Source organism: Halichoerus grypus, chromosome 11 (assembly GCF_964656455.1).
Source record: "Halichoerus grypus chromosome 11, mHalGry1.hap1.1, whole genome shotgun sequence".
Taxonomy (NCBI): Eukaryota; Metazoa; Chordata; class Mammalia; order Carnivora; family Phocidae; genus Halichoerus; species Halichoerus grypus.
The window spans coordinates 39,554,815-39,572,802 of NC_135722.1; the positions used below are offsets into that span (position 1 = coordinate 39,554,815).

The window sequence follows — 17,988 nt, forward strand, 5'->3', positions numbered from 1 at the left end:
ATTAAGTTTACTTTGCTGAATTTTCCTGTTCTTTGTTATTTTTTAGTCAATTATTTTGAGTTTTCCAAGTATATAATCCTATCACCTGCAAACAGAAATGGTTTTATCAACTCCTTTTCAGTTACCTTATCTCCAGTTTTTTTTTCATTTATGTAATTGTTTTGGTTAGTACCTCCAATGCTATGCTAATTAGTAGTGGTGATTGTGGACATCATTGTCTTGTTCCTGATTTTAATTAGAATACACACTTGTATTTCCCCACTAAGTATGATGTGGCTGAGTTAGACATACCTGATCATGTTACAGAAGTATCTATTGATTACTATTTTATTACTTTTTTAAAATTAAGAAGAGGTGTTAAATTTTGTCAATTGCTCCTTTTCTGTAGATATAGAGATGGTCATATGATATAGGAGATTACTTTCTTATCTGTGGATATCTTCACATTTCAAAAATTCTACTTGATAGCTATTTAATATTCTCACAGTCTAAAATTAAAAGAATATAGGAGCATGAATAGGCAGAGCACAGAGGATTTTTAGGGCAGTGAAACTATTCTGCATGATATTTAATGGTAAATACATATCATTATAGATTTGTCCAAATCCTAGACTGTAAAACACCAAAGTGAACTCTTATGTAAACTATGGACTTTGTGATTATGATGTGTCAATGTAGGTTCATCAATTGTAACAAATTTACCATTCTGGTGGGTGATGCTAATAATGAAGGAGGTTATACATGTTTGGGGGGCTGGGGGTATATGGGAAATCTCTGCACCTTCCTTTCAATTTTGCTATAAACCTTATACTGCTCTAAAAGAATCAAATCTTAATTTTATTCATTTATTTGTTTATTTTTTTATTTATTTTAGAGAGAGTGTGTGAATGGGGGAGCGGGGCTAGGGGTGGAGGGAGGGGTACAAGGAGAGGGAGAGACAATCTTAAGCAGACTCTGCACTGAGCTTGGAGCCCCATACAAGGCAGGGCTCTATCTCACAACCCCAAGATCACAATTTGAGTCAAAACCAAGAGTTGGACACATAATCAAATGTGCTACTCACACACGCCAAATCTTAATTTTAAAAGAAGTTTCAAAGATTTATTCTAATTTATCTTGTCCTTCGACTTCTTGATTTCTTTTGTCACACCAAAATTTTTTCTATTACTATTCATGTGATTTATAGTATTAGATTTCTTAATATTAAGTCAATCTTGCATTCCTAAAATAAATCCACTTGCTATTATATGGTATACTTTTGACATAAAATAATTTTGGTTTTGGCATCAATACATATTAAGAGTATGAAAGCTTTCCTTTTTTTATGCTCTGGAATAGTTTAAATAGCACTGACAATCTGTTCTTTAAAAAAAAAAAAAAAAGATGTATTTATTTTTACTTGAGAAGGAGAGAGGGCAGACTCCCCACTGAGTGTGGAGCCCAACACGGGGCTCGATCTCACGACCCGGAGATCATGACCTGAGCTGAAACCAAGAGTTGGACACTTAACCAACTGAGCCACCCAGGTGCCCTGACAATCTGTTCTTTAATAGTTTAATAGAATTCCTTTTGACACTCTCTGGGCATAATATGGTTTTTTTAGAGCAAGCTCTCTGACGATTTTCTATTTCATCTATGGAAATTGTTATAATTAGATTTTCTCTCTTTTGGTTTGCTTTGATGTTATTCTTCCTCCTTTATTTTTTTTTTAAAGATTTTATTTATTTATTTGACAGAGAGAGACAAAGCGAGAGAGGGAACACAACAAGCAGGGGGAGTGGGAGAGGGAGAAGCAGGCTTCCCACTGAGCAGGGAGCCCGATGCGGGGCTCGATCCCAGGACCCTGGGATCATGACCTGAGCTGAAGGCAGACACTTAACGACTGAGCCACCCAGGTGCCCCATTCTTCCTCCTTTAAATCAGTGGCTTAATTCATTACTTTTCATTGATATAATAATTTAAGGCTAATCATTTTGATTTTTGAATGATGTGATTACCTATTTTAAAAATTAAGAGAACGCAAATCAGTGCTAACATTAAATTTTGACTAGGAGAACATGGTATGCGCCAATATAAGCTGACCTCAACAACCAAATACTGAAACTTTCCTACTTTTTTTTAGCACTTACCTTGAAGGGAATCCAATTTAGCTTTAATTAGCATTCTTAACCTTGCCACTTCTTGCCTTTTCAGTTCATCAAGTTTTGTCCTCACGTGGTGACTTACTAAATCCAGTTCTTTGCTTAGCCTCCCACTCTGTTAAAATTAACAAGTTAGTTTTATTTATTACATTCCATTTTTAGACCAGACACAATATATTAAAATTAGGGTTATGATGAAGTGATAAATACTTTTGACTAATTTAGATAAATTTGGCATTACAAAAAGCATTTTTTTCAGAAGATACTCAGTTTCTAACTCTAAAGTCAAGATGTGTAAAAACCATATATTATGGAAAGAGTCCAAATGTCCATCAAGTGATCAATGGATGAAGAAGATACGTATACATATACAATGGCATATCAGCCAGCCATAAAAAAGAATGAACTCTTGCCATTTGCAATGACATGGATGGAGCTAGAGAGTATTATACTGAGCGAAATTAGTCAGTCAGAGAAAGACAAATACCACAAGATTTTACTCATATGTGGAATTTAAGAAACAAAACAGATAAATATGGGGCGGGGGCAGGGGGGAAGAGAGGCAAACCAAAAACAGACTTAACTATAGAAAACACACTGAGGGTTACTGGAGGGGAGGTGGGCAGGGGGGATGGGTTAAACAAGTGATGGGTATTAAGGAGGGCACTTATTGTGATGAGCACTGGGTGTTGTATGTAAGTGATGAATCACAAAATTCTACACCTGAAATTAATATTACACTGCATGTTAACTGGAATTTAAAGAAAAATTTGGAGAAAGAAAATAAAAACCATATAATTGAAAGCATAATTAAAGCACAAAGAAGAAACTCAAAAAGTAACTTGAATTGTAAATTGGCACAGCCACTTTGAAAAACAATTTGGCAGTTCCTCAAAAAGTTAAACACAGAATTACCATATGACCCAGCAATTCCATTCTTAGGTATATACCTAAAGAATTGAAACATACGTTCACATAAAAACTTGTACCTGAATTTTCATAGCAGCATTATTCATACTAGTATAAAAAGTAAAAATAACCAAATGTCCATCAACTGATGAGCTGATAACCAAAATATGGAATATCCATAAAGTGGGATATTGTTCAGTCATAAAAAGAAATGAATGTATTAATATAAGCTACAATACAATGAACCTTGAAAAACATTATGCTCAAAGAAACCAGACACAGAAGGCCACATATTGTATAATTCCATTTATGTAGAATGTCCAAAATAGGTAAATCCATAGAGATAGAAAGTAGATCAATGATTGCCAAGGGATAAGAAGAGGGGAGAGCGGGGGAGTGATGGCTTAATGGGTACAGGGTTTCTTTTGGGGGGAAATGATATTGTTTAAAAGTAGATAGTGATAAATAAAATCTTTAAAAAAAAAAGAAAAGGGGGCGCCTGAGTGGCTCAGTCGGTTAAGCGACTGCCTTCGGCTTGGGTCATGATCTCAGGGTCCTGGAATCGAGCCCCACATCGGGCTCCCCGCTGGGCGGGAAGCCTGCTTCTCCCTCTCCCACTCCCCCTGCTTGTGTTCCCTTTCTTGCTGTCTCTCTGTCACGTAAATAAATAAAATCTTTACAAAAAAAAAAAAGTAGATAGTGATGATGGTCACATATAGATATACTACTGAATTATATGCTTTAAAGGGGCAAGTTTTAAGGTATGTGAATTACATTTCAATAAAGTAATTTTAAAAAATAACTTGGCCACCTTAAGCTTTAGTAGTTACATATATAAATAACTTTTCAAAATTCATCTTTTTTAGGTTGTCTCCTTTGATTACTTTTCTCATAGATGAGTACTTAGATAAATGTTCCAAAATTTAAGAAACAAAACAGCTAGTAGCTTACTTTCTCTTGTTTATAAATGCATTTGCAATCACAAACTGCAAATCTAACTAGCAATCAGGCAGACAGACCTTTTAGGACTGAGTCAACGGGGCTCACTGAGGAAGGTAAAGAAAAGAAACCCCCTACAAGGGAGACCAAGAAAGAATGTTCAGAGGTAAGAAGGCGAACTAGGAGAATTTGCTATTATAGAAGCAAAAAGAGTGATATACTCAAGGAGAGAGTAGTCATCATTATTACATACAACAATGGTTCTCAAAGTGTGGTCCCCAAGTAGAAGCATTAGCACCAACTGGGAACTTTAGAAATGCAAGTTCTGACTTACTGAATCACAAAGTCTATAGGTGGGGCACAGGAATCTGTGTTTCAACAAGCCCTAAAATCTGAGAACCACTAAGATAATAAAAAGGAGTCCAGTAAGAACAGGAATAAATAGTATTCACTGGATTTGGCAATTAAGAAGTCACTGACATCCTTCATGAAAGTATATTCAGTAGCGTGATATGGGCAAAGCCATAATCTTTCCAGTCAGCAATATTTGGGAAGTGAAGAAATGCAGTATGATTCCCCTTTCAAAATACTTGGCTGAGGGGCACCTGGGTGGCTCAGTCTGTTAAGCAGCTGCCTTCAGACGCTTCTGCTCAGGTTATGATCCCAGGGACCTGGGATGGAACCCCACATCAGGCTCCCTGCTCAGCTGGGAGCCTGCTTCTCCCCTCCCTCTCCCTCTGCCTGCCGCTCCCCCTGCTTGTGCTCTCTCCCTCTCTCTCTGTCAAAATAAATAAATAAAATCTTTAAAAAAAAAAAAACCTGATCAAAATATTTGGCTGAAAAGGAAAGGACAAATTTTAAATTTTTTCTCCCAGTTTTATTAAGCTAAGAGTCTTTGCGGAGCTATTTATAATGATACCATTGGCTTGAGTTTTAGTGTCTATTTTTTTTTTTTTTTAAGATTTTATTCACTCATTTGACAGAGAGAGACACAGCGAGAGAGGGAACACAAGCAGGGAGAGTGGGAGAAGGAGAAGCAGGCTTCCCAAGGAGCAGGGAGCCCGATGCGGGGCTCGATCCCAGGACCCTGGGATCATGACCTGAGCCAAAGGCAGACACTTAACGACTGAGCCACCCAGGCACCCCTTTAGTGTCTATTTTAATTCTTATATCTTTTTCATTGAATAACTGTTTAACTTACTACATTTTGTCTCCCCCTGCCCCAAAAGGGAATAGGATTGACTGTGAAAGGCAGACAGTTATAAAAGTATTCCCATACCAAACCAGGATTACCTCTCTATTGTACTTCCTATTATCTACCTTTTCTGTTACCCACAAATAATGTTCTTTTTTAAAAAAAAGATGTATTTATTCCAGAGAAAGAGAGAGAACAGGGAAGGGGCAGAGAGAGAGGGAGAGAGAGAATCTCAAGCAGATTCCACACTGACCGTGGAGCCCAACGCATGGCTCAATTTCACGACCCTGAGATCTTGACCTGAGCCAAAACCAAGAGTTGGACATTTAACCCACTGAGCCACCCAGGCATCTTGCCACAAATAATGTTCTTAATCCTAACTTAAGTAGATAAGAGACACTGAAAGTTCTACATTAAATATTATTCAGCCCAGGAAATTAGATCAAATTAATTCCTCAAAGGAAACATAAGATTACTCTCAAGATAATTCAGGGAAATTATTGGCATGATGCTCTTACCTCTATCAGGAAAAATGACTTCCACCTTTCCCCACTGCTGAACTATGTGTCTCCACTAGGCATCTCCAAAATATATTATATCCCCATCATATATTCATTCTAATAAACTTTTTCTAGATATTATTTATTCAGAATAAATAAGAGCTTGGAAAGAGTCTCATCTTTGTATTCCCAGTACTTAACTCAGTGTCTGGGATGTTCTAACGTTTGTTAAATAATTATTTAATTACATTTACCTTTATTTCCTCTATGTCTGCTTTCTGGAGCTTTTCTCTGAAATGATTATCTGTTTCCAGCACATCAATCACTTGCTTAAGATACTCGTCATAATAAAGTCCAGTATCCTTCAAATTAAGAAACAAACAATAATGTTTCTGAAAGTTTTTCTTCCCTGCATCTAAAGATCTCAATCCTAAAAAAAAATTTTTTTAATTAAAAAAAAAAATAGACTAGCAAAATGGCATTGAGACGTATCTACTTTGATAGCTGGGACAAAGTTAAAAAGCTATATTTCTCAAATGAAGAATTTTATATCAGAACCAATATAATGTTTTATTGTTACATAAAGGTACATATTCTATATGGCTTAGACAATGAGGACTTAACCAATAATATTAGTTGGTTGATTTTGCTCCACTGTCACCTGTCTCTCCTCATTGCTGTATCTCCTTTGAATATAATACAATGTTTTCTTGGCTAGTGAGCTCTCCACTGGAAATGTATTACGATTAATTCTCCTGTGCATTATTTAATATATGAACTACATTAAATAAACACTGTCTAATATTAAACAACATGTTTATCCAATATTCTTTTACTGCTATTTCCGAAATAGTTCCTAAATGTACAATTTTATAAGTAATAAATATTAGCAACATTTGGTTAAAATTCTTCCTACAAGGTTATCTTTATCATTTCACTTACTGGTGGTTCTATCTTTGCGCTGTCCACGGGTTGAATATTTTTTACTTTTGTCTTGTCTATGTCTATAGGCACAGCTTCAAGAGCAGTAAGTAGACAGGAAACCAAGAGAAAACAATATTGTAGTAAGACGGTCCTCCACCTCATCTGAAATAAAGGTATAATTATGGTAAGGTCCTGAAAAGATGTCTTCAAACTATATATACATGCATTCCCAATGCTATGTTAATAATATATCCAATTTCAAGAAATTTAATACAACAAAATAGTTCTAAAAAGAGGTTTAAAATAGACTATAGCTTATCAAAATAATGCTCAAAACAGATGACTAAAGAAAATCAGGGGAGAAATGCTTTTCAACTAAAATTAAAAAGAAAAGGAAACAAATTTTAAAATTTAAACAGCTTATAGTGTAAGAAAACATTTAGTTAATTATAAAAGCTTCAAATAAAAATGATAATAAGGGTCTCAGAATCTTAAAAAATTAATAGCCCAAATTTTAGAAAAGGAGAAGGAAAAACTCTATTTTTTCAATTAAAATACTAGGAAGGCAAAATTTTTTCTAGATATATTTAATTTAGCTTCAACCTAATTTTGAAAGTAAGTTGCTCCATAAATGTAAGTTGATTAAAAGAGACAACTAGATAAAATATTCTCTTAGCCTTATAAACATCATTTTATCATAGTCAGTAGTCGTTTGCTAAAATTCTTTTTGGTCAATAATTTTTCAAATAAATAGGTCAATAAAATATCAAGCTTGAAACAAGAGAGGAGCAAGTATTGTTATTTCCACAATATTATTCAGATTTTGTTTATTCCACTCCATACGGATCTTTAGTAGCTCTGGAGGATCTACTACAAGAATTAGAATGAGCAAAAATCTCATATTTAATTGATTTTATACATACAGACTCATGTTAGGGTCCAAGTCAAGAATATTGGTCTGACCAGCAGTGTGGAATATGCATTATTTAACTCAGAATCTCCCAAACTTAGCTGACTATGGACTTTTTTCTTTTCTTAAGTCACGTTTTTATCCATAGAACACAATTTGGAAAAGAGTATACTGCCTCATTTTTGTCACAAACCCAGGTAGTAGATAGGGCAGTGACTTGTTTTACAGATGAAGAAAATTTTAATTAAAACAATTCACTCACAGAGCATGGTCTTGCATTACAAAATCACTAGAACTCACATTTTAGTGCTATTTCTAACATATCAAATTTTTTAGCATCTCTATTGAGATATAACTCACATGCCATAAAATTCACCCAGTTAAGGTACAGGGTTTGTCTATTCTGTAAAGATGCTACTCAAAGTTTAGTTCTCAAACCTGAAGGATCAAATCACCCGGGAGCTTGATTCTCAGGCTGCACCCAAGACCTCTGAAATCAGAATCTCTGGGGTGACGTCCAGAATCTGTTTTAAGAAACTTTCCAGGTAGGGGCGCCTGGGTGGCTCAGTTGGTTAAGCGACTGCCTTCGGCTCAGGTCATGATCCTGGAGTCCCGGGATCGAGTCCCACATCGGGCTCCCTGCTCAGCAGGGAGTCTGCTTCTCCCTCTGACCCTCCCCCCTCTCATGCTTTCTCTATCTCATTCTCTCTCTCAAATAAATAAATAAAATCTTTAAAAAAAAAAAAAAAAAAGAAAGAAACTTTCCAGGTAAACACACTATGGGTTGCTGGAGGGGAGGAGGTGGAGGGATGGGGTAACTGGGTGCTGGACATTAAGGAGGGCATGTGATGTAATGAGCACTGGGTGTTATATAAGACTGATGAATCACTGACCTCTACCTCTGAAACCAATAATACATGTTAGTTAATTGAATTTAAATTTTAAAAATGTAAGGAAGGAAGGAAGGAAGGAAGAGAGAAAGCTTTCCAGGTAACTCCTACATACATATGCTCAAGCCCAAGATTCATCCTCCTCTAGGATACTTTAACATGATCACTGTGAGTAAACGTTTTTCAGGATGAAATGTTTGGGAGATGATGGCTCAATGAAGCTAAATAAAGTTTTCATCATTGCAAGACTTTCAGAACTTGTGATGGGCTACTATGCATTATGAATCTTTAATAGAAGGATGATTTGTTTCTCCACAGAAATTTTTCTCCTCTTCCCACAATTATTTTTTTATGACAACCAAAGTTTCTCATTCATGCTTCATGCCCATTACAGGTGTATCTTTCATTTTTGATTTTCGTTTTTTGAAAGATAATTTACATACCATAAAACTTACTCTCTGAAATTGTACAATTCAGAGGATAATAGTATATTCACAAGACTGTGCAATTATCACCACTATCTAATTTTTTAGAACATTTTCATCACTCCAAAAAGAGCCCCGTACCCATTAACAGTCCTCCCCATTCCCTCATTCTCACAACTAATCCACTTTCAGTCTGTATAGATTTGCCTATTGTGGACATTTCATATATATGGACTCATATAACATGTAGCCTTTTGTATCTGGCTTTTTTCATTTAGCACTGTATTTTCAAGGTCCAATTATGTTGTGACATGAATCAGTACTTCATTCTTTTGTATAGCTTTTGTATACATCACAATTTGTTTATCAATTCATCAGCTGATGGACATTTGGGTTGTTTCTACTTTTTTGGCTAGTTTGAATAATGCTACTATGAACATTTGTGTTCAAGTTATTGTGTTACCATGTTTTCAATTCTTTGTTACATACCAAGGAATGGAATTGCTGGGTCAATTTGGTGACTCCATGTTTAAGTTTTTGAGGAACTGCCAAACTATTTTCCATAGCACCATTTTACATTCCCACCAGCAATATATGAGGCTTCCAATCTGTCCACATCCTCAGCAACATGTGTTATTGTCTTTTTTATTATAGCCAACCTACTAGGTGTGAAGTGGTGTCTCATTTTGATTTTGATTTGCATTCATTGGCTAATAATGTGAGGCATCTTTGCATGTATTTATTAGCTATATCTTCACCTTTCTAAAAAAATTAAGTATCATTGAGTTAGTTGTTTTTCTTAAAAAACTCTAAATTGAAACTTTTGTTACCTTTGCAAGTCCTGTGGGTCCCTGCAAACAGGCTGACCATATGACCATTAAAAAGGATAATAGTTTCAAGTGCAATCATGGCCCAAAAGCCCAAATTATGACTTAACTGCTCAAGTCAACTTTGATGTTTTCTACACAATTTCTAAAGTTTAACTGAGTCTCCATGGTTCCTAACATGGTACACATGTAGTTGGAAAATGAATAAGTGCTAACATTATTTGAATAGTCTTTATATAAATGTGCACGCAGAAAGTCAGCTGAGTGATATACCTCTATAACTTCATTTTGCAGACCTCCTCAGGAACTGTGACTAGCCCTGGATATGGTCAACCCAGAGTTTAGAAGAATCTTTCACATAGACTCCTCCCCTCCACCCACAGTACCTCCACTATCCTATTCTCTCCTTCTACCACATAACACACACACACAGGGCAATTAATAAGCAGTTCTGTCTCCACAATTGGCAGCTGTCACATATTTTGAAATATGCTCTTTTTTTTAAAATAGTGTCTATCTTTACTCCAATATACAATAGAAGCCTGAGATTAATAAAAGTAAATTATCGTTAAATTGAATCTTGGAAGTGGAATCCCTTTTGCAATCTGTTTCTTCTCACACTGTTCTGCTAGGTTTCCCATAAATGAGAAGGAAAGGCAAGAAAGGAATATGTTTGTACATATGAATGTGTGTATGTGTGTGTGCACACACACATCTCAGCATCTCAAAATGACGAAGTAACAAAAATTGTCTCTGGGTATCTACTCTAAAGCTTTAACTGAATTTATGGTTCATTAACTTTTAATTGGGACCTTTTTTAAAAAGGTAAAGATATAGCTAATAAATACATGCAAAGACTTATTATAAATAACAATAGAAACCATCAGTTGAGTGTTTACTATGTACCAAGCAGTATGCTAATTTTTTTTACATTAAGTAATTAATTCTTACAATGACTCTGTGAAATAAATATTATTATTGCCATTTTAAAGTACAGGAAACTGAGAGGTGTCAGTTAAAAAACCTGATCTGGGGGGTGCCTGAGTGGCTCAGTCATTAAGCATCTGCCTTCGGCTCAGGTCATGATCCTAGGGTCCTGGGATCGAGCCCCGCATCGGGCTCCCTGCTTGGCGGGAAGACTGCTTCTCCCTCTCCCACTCCCCCTGCTTGTGTTCCTCTCTCGCTGTGTCTCTCTCTGTCAAATAAATAAATAAAATCTTTAAAAACAAAACAAAACAAAACAAAAAACCTGATCTGGGTCACACAGGAGTAAGTCACATAGCCAAAAGTTTGGGCCTGGGAATGACTGACTCCCAAGCCTAGGACTGTTTTTAAGCAGTGCTTCTCAAAGTGTGATCCCTGGGCCAGCAGCAGCAACATCAGCTGGGAGTTAGTTAGAAATGCAAAATATCAAGGCTTCCTCCAGACTTCTAAATTGGAGACTCAGGGAGGGAGGGGCATAATCTGTTTTAACAAACCCTGTAGGTGATTCTAAAGCTTGCTAACATTTGGAAACAGACTGCCTCCCTTTGCTCTATTATTCATGAACCTCCTCTGCAAAGAGAGACAAAAAGAATGCTTATCTGAAGAGTAAATTTAGATCCTCAAGGAACAGAGAAATGGGTGTTACATCTAAGAAGAGTAAGGCAAAATTAAATTTAGGTCTATATTCTAATTCCAGCTGCATCACTCACTTGCTATGAGATCATAGGTCAGTCAATTAACTTTTCCCGCTTGTTTCCTTATTTTTAAAAATAATGGATTTTTTTTTAAGGGGGATTTAACTAGACCTCAATATTCTTTAAGCTCTTAAATTCTATTACCAGGTTTTTTTCTTTTTGTTATAAAGATCTTTTTCTGTTACATCATCGGAAATGATGGGGCACCTGGGTGGCTCAGTCGGTTAAGCATCTGCCTCCGGCTCAGGTCATGATCTCAGGGTCCTGGGATGGAGACTGGAGTCAGGCTCCCTGCTCAGCGGGGAGCCTGCTTGTCCCTCTCTCTCTGCCCCTTCCACTCCCCACCCACCCCTCCTGCTCTCTTGCGCTGTCTCATGAGCGCTCTCTCTCTCTCAAATAAAATCTTAAAAAAAAGAAATGCTAATAAAATTGCTTGCACTCACACCAATTGTATGAAATGATTAAGTTATATGGTTTATAAGTCCTTTAAACTAAATATTGCGTATTCAGCCAGTTTAAAATTATATCGGTAGAGCAAGTAGAAGATCTGGGTGCTGGGATACAAAGAATACAAAAATTAACTACCAAAGAAACTTTCTATCTACATACAATAAAAATGAGGTAAAGCCAGAAACATTTCACTTTTGGATACCAGGTGCCCTCTGATCAAACTTACACCTTACTACTGGAGGAGAAAGTTCCTCCTTGATTTCAGGTTTAGAGATTGCCAGACTTGTATTTCATTCAAGCTGGATTTATTTTTACTTTTGCAGGAAGGAGATAATGACTTGTGGACTGCCATTTCAAAACCGAAAGCAGTTTCAATTTTTGATAATTTTAGAGGACAAAAGACTGAGAGTTCGAGGAGAAACTTATTTGCTTTCAAATCAAATACAACATAACTGATTAAAAACAAATATAACCAGATGCAAAACAATGCATATTATGATTCTATTTATATCTAATGTCCAGAATAAGCAAATCCATAGAGAAAGAAAGTAGATTAATGGTTGCTTAGGACTACTGGTGGGGGGGGGGGAGGGAGGGAGAAATGACTGCTAATGGGCATGGCTTTCCTTTTTGGGGTAATAAAAATGTTCTAAAATTAGACAATAGTGATAGTTGTACAACCTTGTCAATGTACTAAAAATTGTACACTTTAAAAGTGTGAATTTTATGACACATGAATCAAATTTCAATTTTTAAAACAGTAATGAAAAACAGCAAAAAATCTGAGCTTATAAAAAATGTGAACATAAGAGGGCACCTGGGTGGCTCAGTCGTTAAGCGTCTGCCTTCGGCTCAGGTCATGATCCCAGGGTCCTGGGATCGAGTCCCACATCGGGCTCCCTGCTCGGCAGGAAGCCTGCTTCTCCCTCTCCCACTCCCCCTGCTTGTGTTCCTGCTCTCACTATCTCTCTCTCTGTCAAATAAATAAATAAAATCTTTAAAAAAAAAAAAAATGTGAACATAAGAAAAAGAACAAATACAATTTATAAACCATCATTAACCTATGGATGTATGGAAGTATAAACTAGCCATTCACTTTTCATAATTATCCAATTTTTATATTCTTTTTTTTTAAGTGGGCATGGAACCCAATGTGGGGCTTTAACTCATGACCCTGAAATCAAAACCTGAGCTGAGATCAAGAGTCAGACACTTAACCAACTGAGCCACCCAGGCGCCCCTCCAATATTTATATTCTTAATAATTTTTGTCTGCTTAAACTATCATTACTAGAAAGTAAAAATCTTGTTGTATGATTTTGGATTTATCTGTTTTCCTTATAATCCTGTCAATTTTATTGAGAATTTTGAGGCTATGTTACTAAATGTACACAAATTTAAGATTTTCTAGCTTTTGGTAGATTTACTCTTTTATACCTTTGAGTCATCTTTATGCACTTTGCCTTAAGGTCTACTCTATTTGATAGTAATATAGCTAAATAGTTTTCTTTTCTTTTCTTTTTTTGAATTTCAAATTAAGCTCTATTTTTTTCAGCTTAACATTCTTATTTTTGTTTTTTTTAACTTAAATTCAATTAACCTATAGTATATTATTAGTTTCAGAGGTAGAGTTCAGCAATTCATCAATCTTATATAATACTCAGCGCTCACTACATCACATTTTCTTTTGATTAGTGTATGGAGATACACACACTTTTTAATCTAGCCTAATGATCTCTGTCGTCTAACTGGAGTTTTTTCTCTGTTTATATTTAATCAAATAATGTATTTAAGCAATTCCAAAATGCACAATTTCCTGAGTTTAACATCTCAGAAATCAAAGAGCGCTTTTCTAATGGAATATTAAAATCATGATTCACCAAGTGGCACCAGCAACATTATCTTTACTGTCTGTGCATGAAACTTATCATAGCTATTCTTACTCCCATTTCTTAGGATTGAGTTTTTCCATTGTTGGTGCCTCATAAATTAATCGCTATTTTTAAAGGTCTTCGAAAATAATTATGATTTGGCATGGAAATAGAGTTATTGCATAAACACAGAAATGAAGCAGCTGATATTAGTGAAGCAAATATTTGATACTAAAGGAATAACAGCAACTTAAGCCTTCTCGTAAAGAACAACTAAATGCTTTACCTGAGGTTAGACAGGAAGACACCACAAGTAGACAAAACTGTTATACTTTGTTGCTGAGATGCAGTAAGGTTACCCTTGAGTAGCCAAACAATGCAAATGAAGATAGTAGAAACTAACAATGCCGCCAAGAATTTTTTTTAATTATATGGAATATGAGGCTGATTTGATGGATTCATGCATGGCTAAGACAAATGTCAATTTGTCAGAAACTTGCTATGAATACTGAACAGAAGCTGCATGACTTCCATGAAATTTGAGGAAAAAACAAAGCTGAGTCAGTCTATGGAAAATGCTGACAAACCCGATGCTCTTTTATATACCTGAAAATGGTACACCAATGCTAAAGGCGCTAACAAAACTGATATCCTAAAAACGGGTTAGAGAGTAGCATATGTAACACTACGTGTAACCTAGTGTTATAACTGTAAAACTATGCATGGACACCTATGGCCGAAAGTCGCTGCCATATTAAATTTTAAACTACAAAATAATTTCCCCAAAAATGCTATTGTATGCATAAAAGGGTGGGAGAGGGGTGATGGCTGAGCTAAAGGAAGGCTGGCTAAATCTGGTTTGAATGTCCAAGAGCCCTCCATAACCTGCTAAGCGTATTCGTCTGGCTCTTGATACATTGTGAGGCCATGCATCTAATTATTTAAAGAACAGGATGCCTGAAAAGTAACACAACCTGATGTTATTCCTGATGCCATGTCTAGACCACCGCAATCCTCAGTGATTCAGTCAACAAACCACTGAAGGACGCGTGGGGGAAAGAAGATATATCTGAAAACTTTCCTTTGTCACCTTTAAGAAGCACTGGTATCAAAGCTTGCAAAGTGTCAGAGGCTTAGAAGAAATTCCAGGCAAAGGGGCTTGAAGAATTTCCCAGAAGAAAATCACCCTCAGTCTCCATAGCAGAAAGAACAATGTGCAGAAAAACAGACGTTGACAAGTGTGAATCAAGAAAGTGTTTCAAAAGAATCAGACTATGAATATGCAAAAGCCTTAAGAATACTTTAATCAATTTCATTATGTATGCCCAAAGTGATATGAGAAAAATCTCTATGTCTATGTGAATCTAAAAAATGCACTTTCATAAACATAAAATGAAGTTGTGACAGAGCATAGTGTCATAGTTTAATTGCCAGTATTTTTTTCTATATGATATGTATTGATGTGGCTTAATATCAGTGAAGTCTTAGAGTCAATGAGATAGCCTATCTTGGGTTTTAAATCTACCATCTTCTTTCAGATTTTCTATTTATTCTGCCTCTTTAATATTTATTTCCTCTTTCTTCCCTTTTTGTTTGTTTGTTTTTTATTAGTGGAGGATTTAAAAAATACTTTTTTCCTTCTGATACTTTCTAATCTTTTAGTATTTATTCCAGAAGTAATTAAGACAACTAACTGAAGTCTCTGAAGTCTAAAGCGAATTAAAACATTTACTTCTTTTAAAAAAAAATTTTTTTTTAATCCAGTATAATTAACATACCATGTTATATTAGTTTCAGGAGTAGAATATAGTGATTCAACAATTCTATGTATTACTCAGTGCTCATCATGGTAAATGTACTTTTAATCCTTTTTACTTATTTCACTCATCTCCCCACACACCTCCCCTCTGATAACCACCAGTTTGTTCTCCATATTTAAGAGTCTGTTCTTTTGTTTGTCTTTTTTTTTCTGTTAAAACATTTACTTCTTAATAAGGGTTCAAGAATATTAACTGTTATCATAACAAAAGAAGTGGAAGATGTTCTAACACATGAGGTAGAAAAGTAATGATACAAAAATTTCTTTAAATACCAAGATAGTGTCAAATGTGTCAGATATACATTTACAGATTTTCATAAACCTGATAATATGCAAATGTCCATACAAAATAAGGAGAGACAAGTATAAGGAGAGGTAATGGGAAGATGGGGAAACTAACCTACTTTTCTTCCAATATCTGGTCAGTAAAAATGGCCTCCTTTCCTTTATCACCCTCTTCTTCCATAAGAAGAAAAGAGATCCAAAGAAGACCCTGGGTGGAACTGTGCTGAAACAGTAGACTGATCCAACCAGGATAGGCAGATAATTTATGCTCTAAAGTCAAATGATCTGAAATTTTAAATCAGGTGATCTCAAGACTGCATGGAAAGCATTGCACCCAAGGGCATCAGAGCCTCAGGCAAAAATACAAAGCACAGTTCTGAAACCTCTTCTACCATTCAGTAGATACAAAATAGTTTCCCTAAATTTCCAAGTCCTAAAAGGAAGCTTATCTCTCTTCTCCTGTCTCCAACAAACCAAAATTCCCATTCACACAGAGGTGGATTTTTTAACTATTGATTCATACCAGTAGTTAACCAAATTAAGTTTACTTGGGGGGTGGAGAGTGTGCACGTGTGTGTGTGTGTGTGTGTGTGTGTGTGTGTATCAGAAAGTTTCCTGTTTCGATTGCAGGGAGAGATACTGTTAGTGGTTAAAAAGAATGGTCATGGGTAAGAGGGATGAAGAATACAGAAAACTGAGAGTAGCTTATTTCTTCTTTTCTTGTTTCTCTATTCCTCCTTCATCTACCTTTTTCTCTGCCTTTCAACCCTCCTCTTTTACTCTTCTTCGTTTTAAATTGAAGTGTATTTCCTTAAGCTATTGTATGTATTTATTAATTTAACAACTATTTATTAGGTACCTTCTATGTACCAGATATGCTGGATACAAAGGTAAAAACAAGAAAGACATGGCCCCTATCCTTATAGGCCTCCCAATCTACTGTAGAAGGTAGCCTATAAAATACACAATTGCAATTTGATACTACCCAAAGCAATCTACACATTTAATGCAATCCCCATCAAAATATCACTAACATTTTTCACAGAGCTAGAACAAACAATCTTAAAATTTGTATGGAACCACAAAAGACCCCAAATAGCCAAAGCAGTTCTGAAAAAGAAAAACAAAATGGGAGTCATCAAGATTCCAGATTTCAAGTTATACTACAAAGCTGTAGTCATCAACAGAGTATGATAAGGGCACAAAAACAGACACATAGATCAATGGAACAGAATAGAGAACCCAGAAATAGACCCACAACTATAAGGTCAACTAATCTTCAACAAAGCAGGAAAGACTACCCAATGGAAAAAAAGATAGTCTCTTCAACAAATGGTGATGGGAAAACTGGACAGCAACATACCGAAGAATGAAACTGGACCATTTCTTACACCATACACAAAAATAAATTCAAAACGGATGGAAGACCTAAATGTGAGACAGGAAATCATCAAAATCCTAGAGGAGAACACAGGCAGAAATATCTTTGACCTCAGCCATAGCAACTTCTTACTAGACACATCACCATAGGCAAGGGAAACAAAAGCAAAAATGAACTATTGGGACTTCATCAAGATAAAAAGCAAAGGAAAAAAAGCACAGCAAAGGAAACAATCAACAAAACTAAAAGGCAGCCTATGAAATGGGAGAAGATATTTGCAAATGACACATCTGATAAAGGGTAGTATCCAAAATCTACAAAGAACTTATCAAACTCAACACCCAAAAAACAAATAACCCAGTTAAGAAATGGGCAGAAGACACGAATAGACACTTTTCCAAAAAAGACATCCAGATGGCTAACAGACACATGAAAAGATGTTCAACATCATTCGGCATCAGGGAAATACAAATCAATATCATCTCATTGTCAGAATGGCTAAAATTAACAACACAAGAAACAACAGGTGTTGGTGAGGATGCAGAGAAAGGGGAACCTTTGGGTTGAAGACCTATATGTGAGACCTGAAACCATAAAATTTCTAGAAGAAAACAAAAGCAGTAATCTCTTTAACATCAGTTATAGAAACATCTTTCTACATATGTCTCCTTTGGCAAAGGAAACAAAAGCAAAAATAAACTATTGGGACTGTACCAACATAAAATATTCTCACAGAGGGAAGGAAACCATCAACAAAATAAAAGGACAATCTACTGAATGGGAGAAGATATCTGCAAATGATGTATCCAATAAGGAGTTAATATCCAAAATATATAAAAACTTA

The 17,988-nt window shown here is 35.7% G+C and overlaps 1 protein-coding gene across 11 annotated transcripts in view; it reads right to left on the bottom strand.

Annotated features, from left to right (window-relative positions):
- The window catches only part of NUCB2 (nucleobindin 2), a 48,306-nt gene that overhangs the window by 16,246 nt on the left and 14,072 nt on the right, over positions 1-17,988 (bottom strand). For 7 of the 11 annotated variants that reach the window (XM_078058337.1, XM_078058340.1, XM_078058341.1 and 4 more), the window contains 3 exons: positions 6,627-6,770; positions 5,939-6,046; positions 2,130-2,256 (listed from right to left, as the gene is read on the bottom strand). In XM_078058337.1, coding sequence (XP_077914463.1) covers positions 2,130-2,256; positions 5,939-6,046; positions 6,627-6,770 — 379 coding nt within the window. Of the gene's footprint in view, positions 1-2,129; positions 2,257-5,938; positions 6,047-6,626; positions 6,771-10,684; positions 10,708-17,988 lie in introns of those variants that run through there. The other 4 variants (XM_078058344.1, XM_078058345.1, XM_078058335.1 and 1 more) reach the window with 2 other exon arrangements.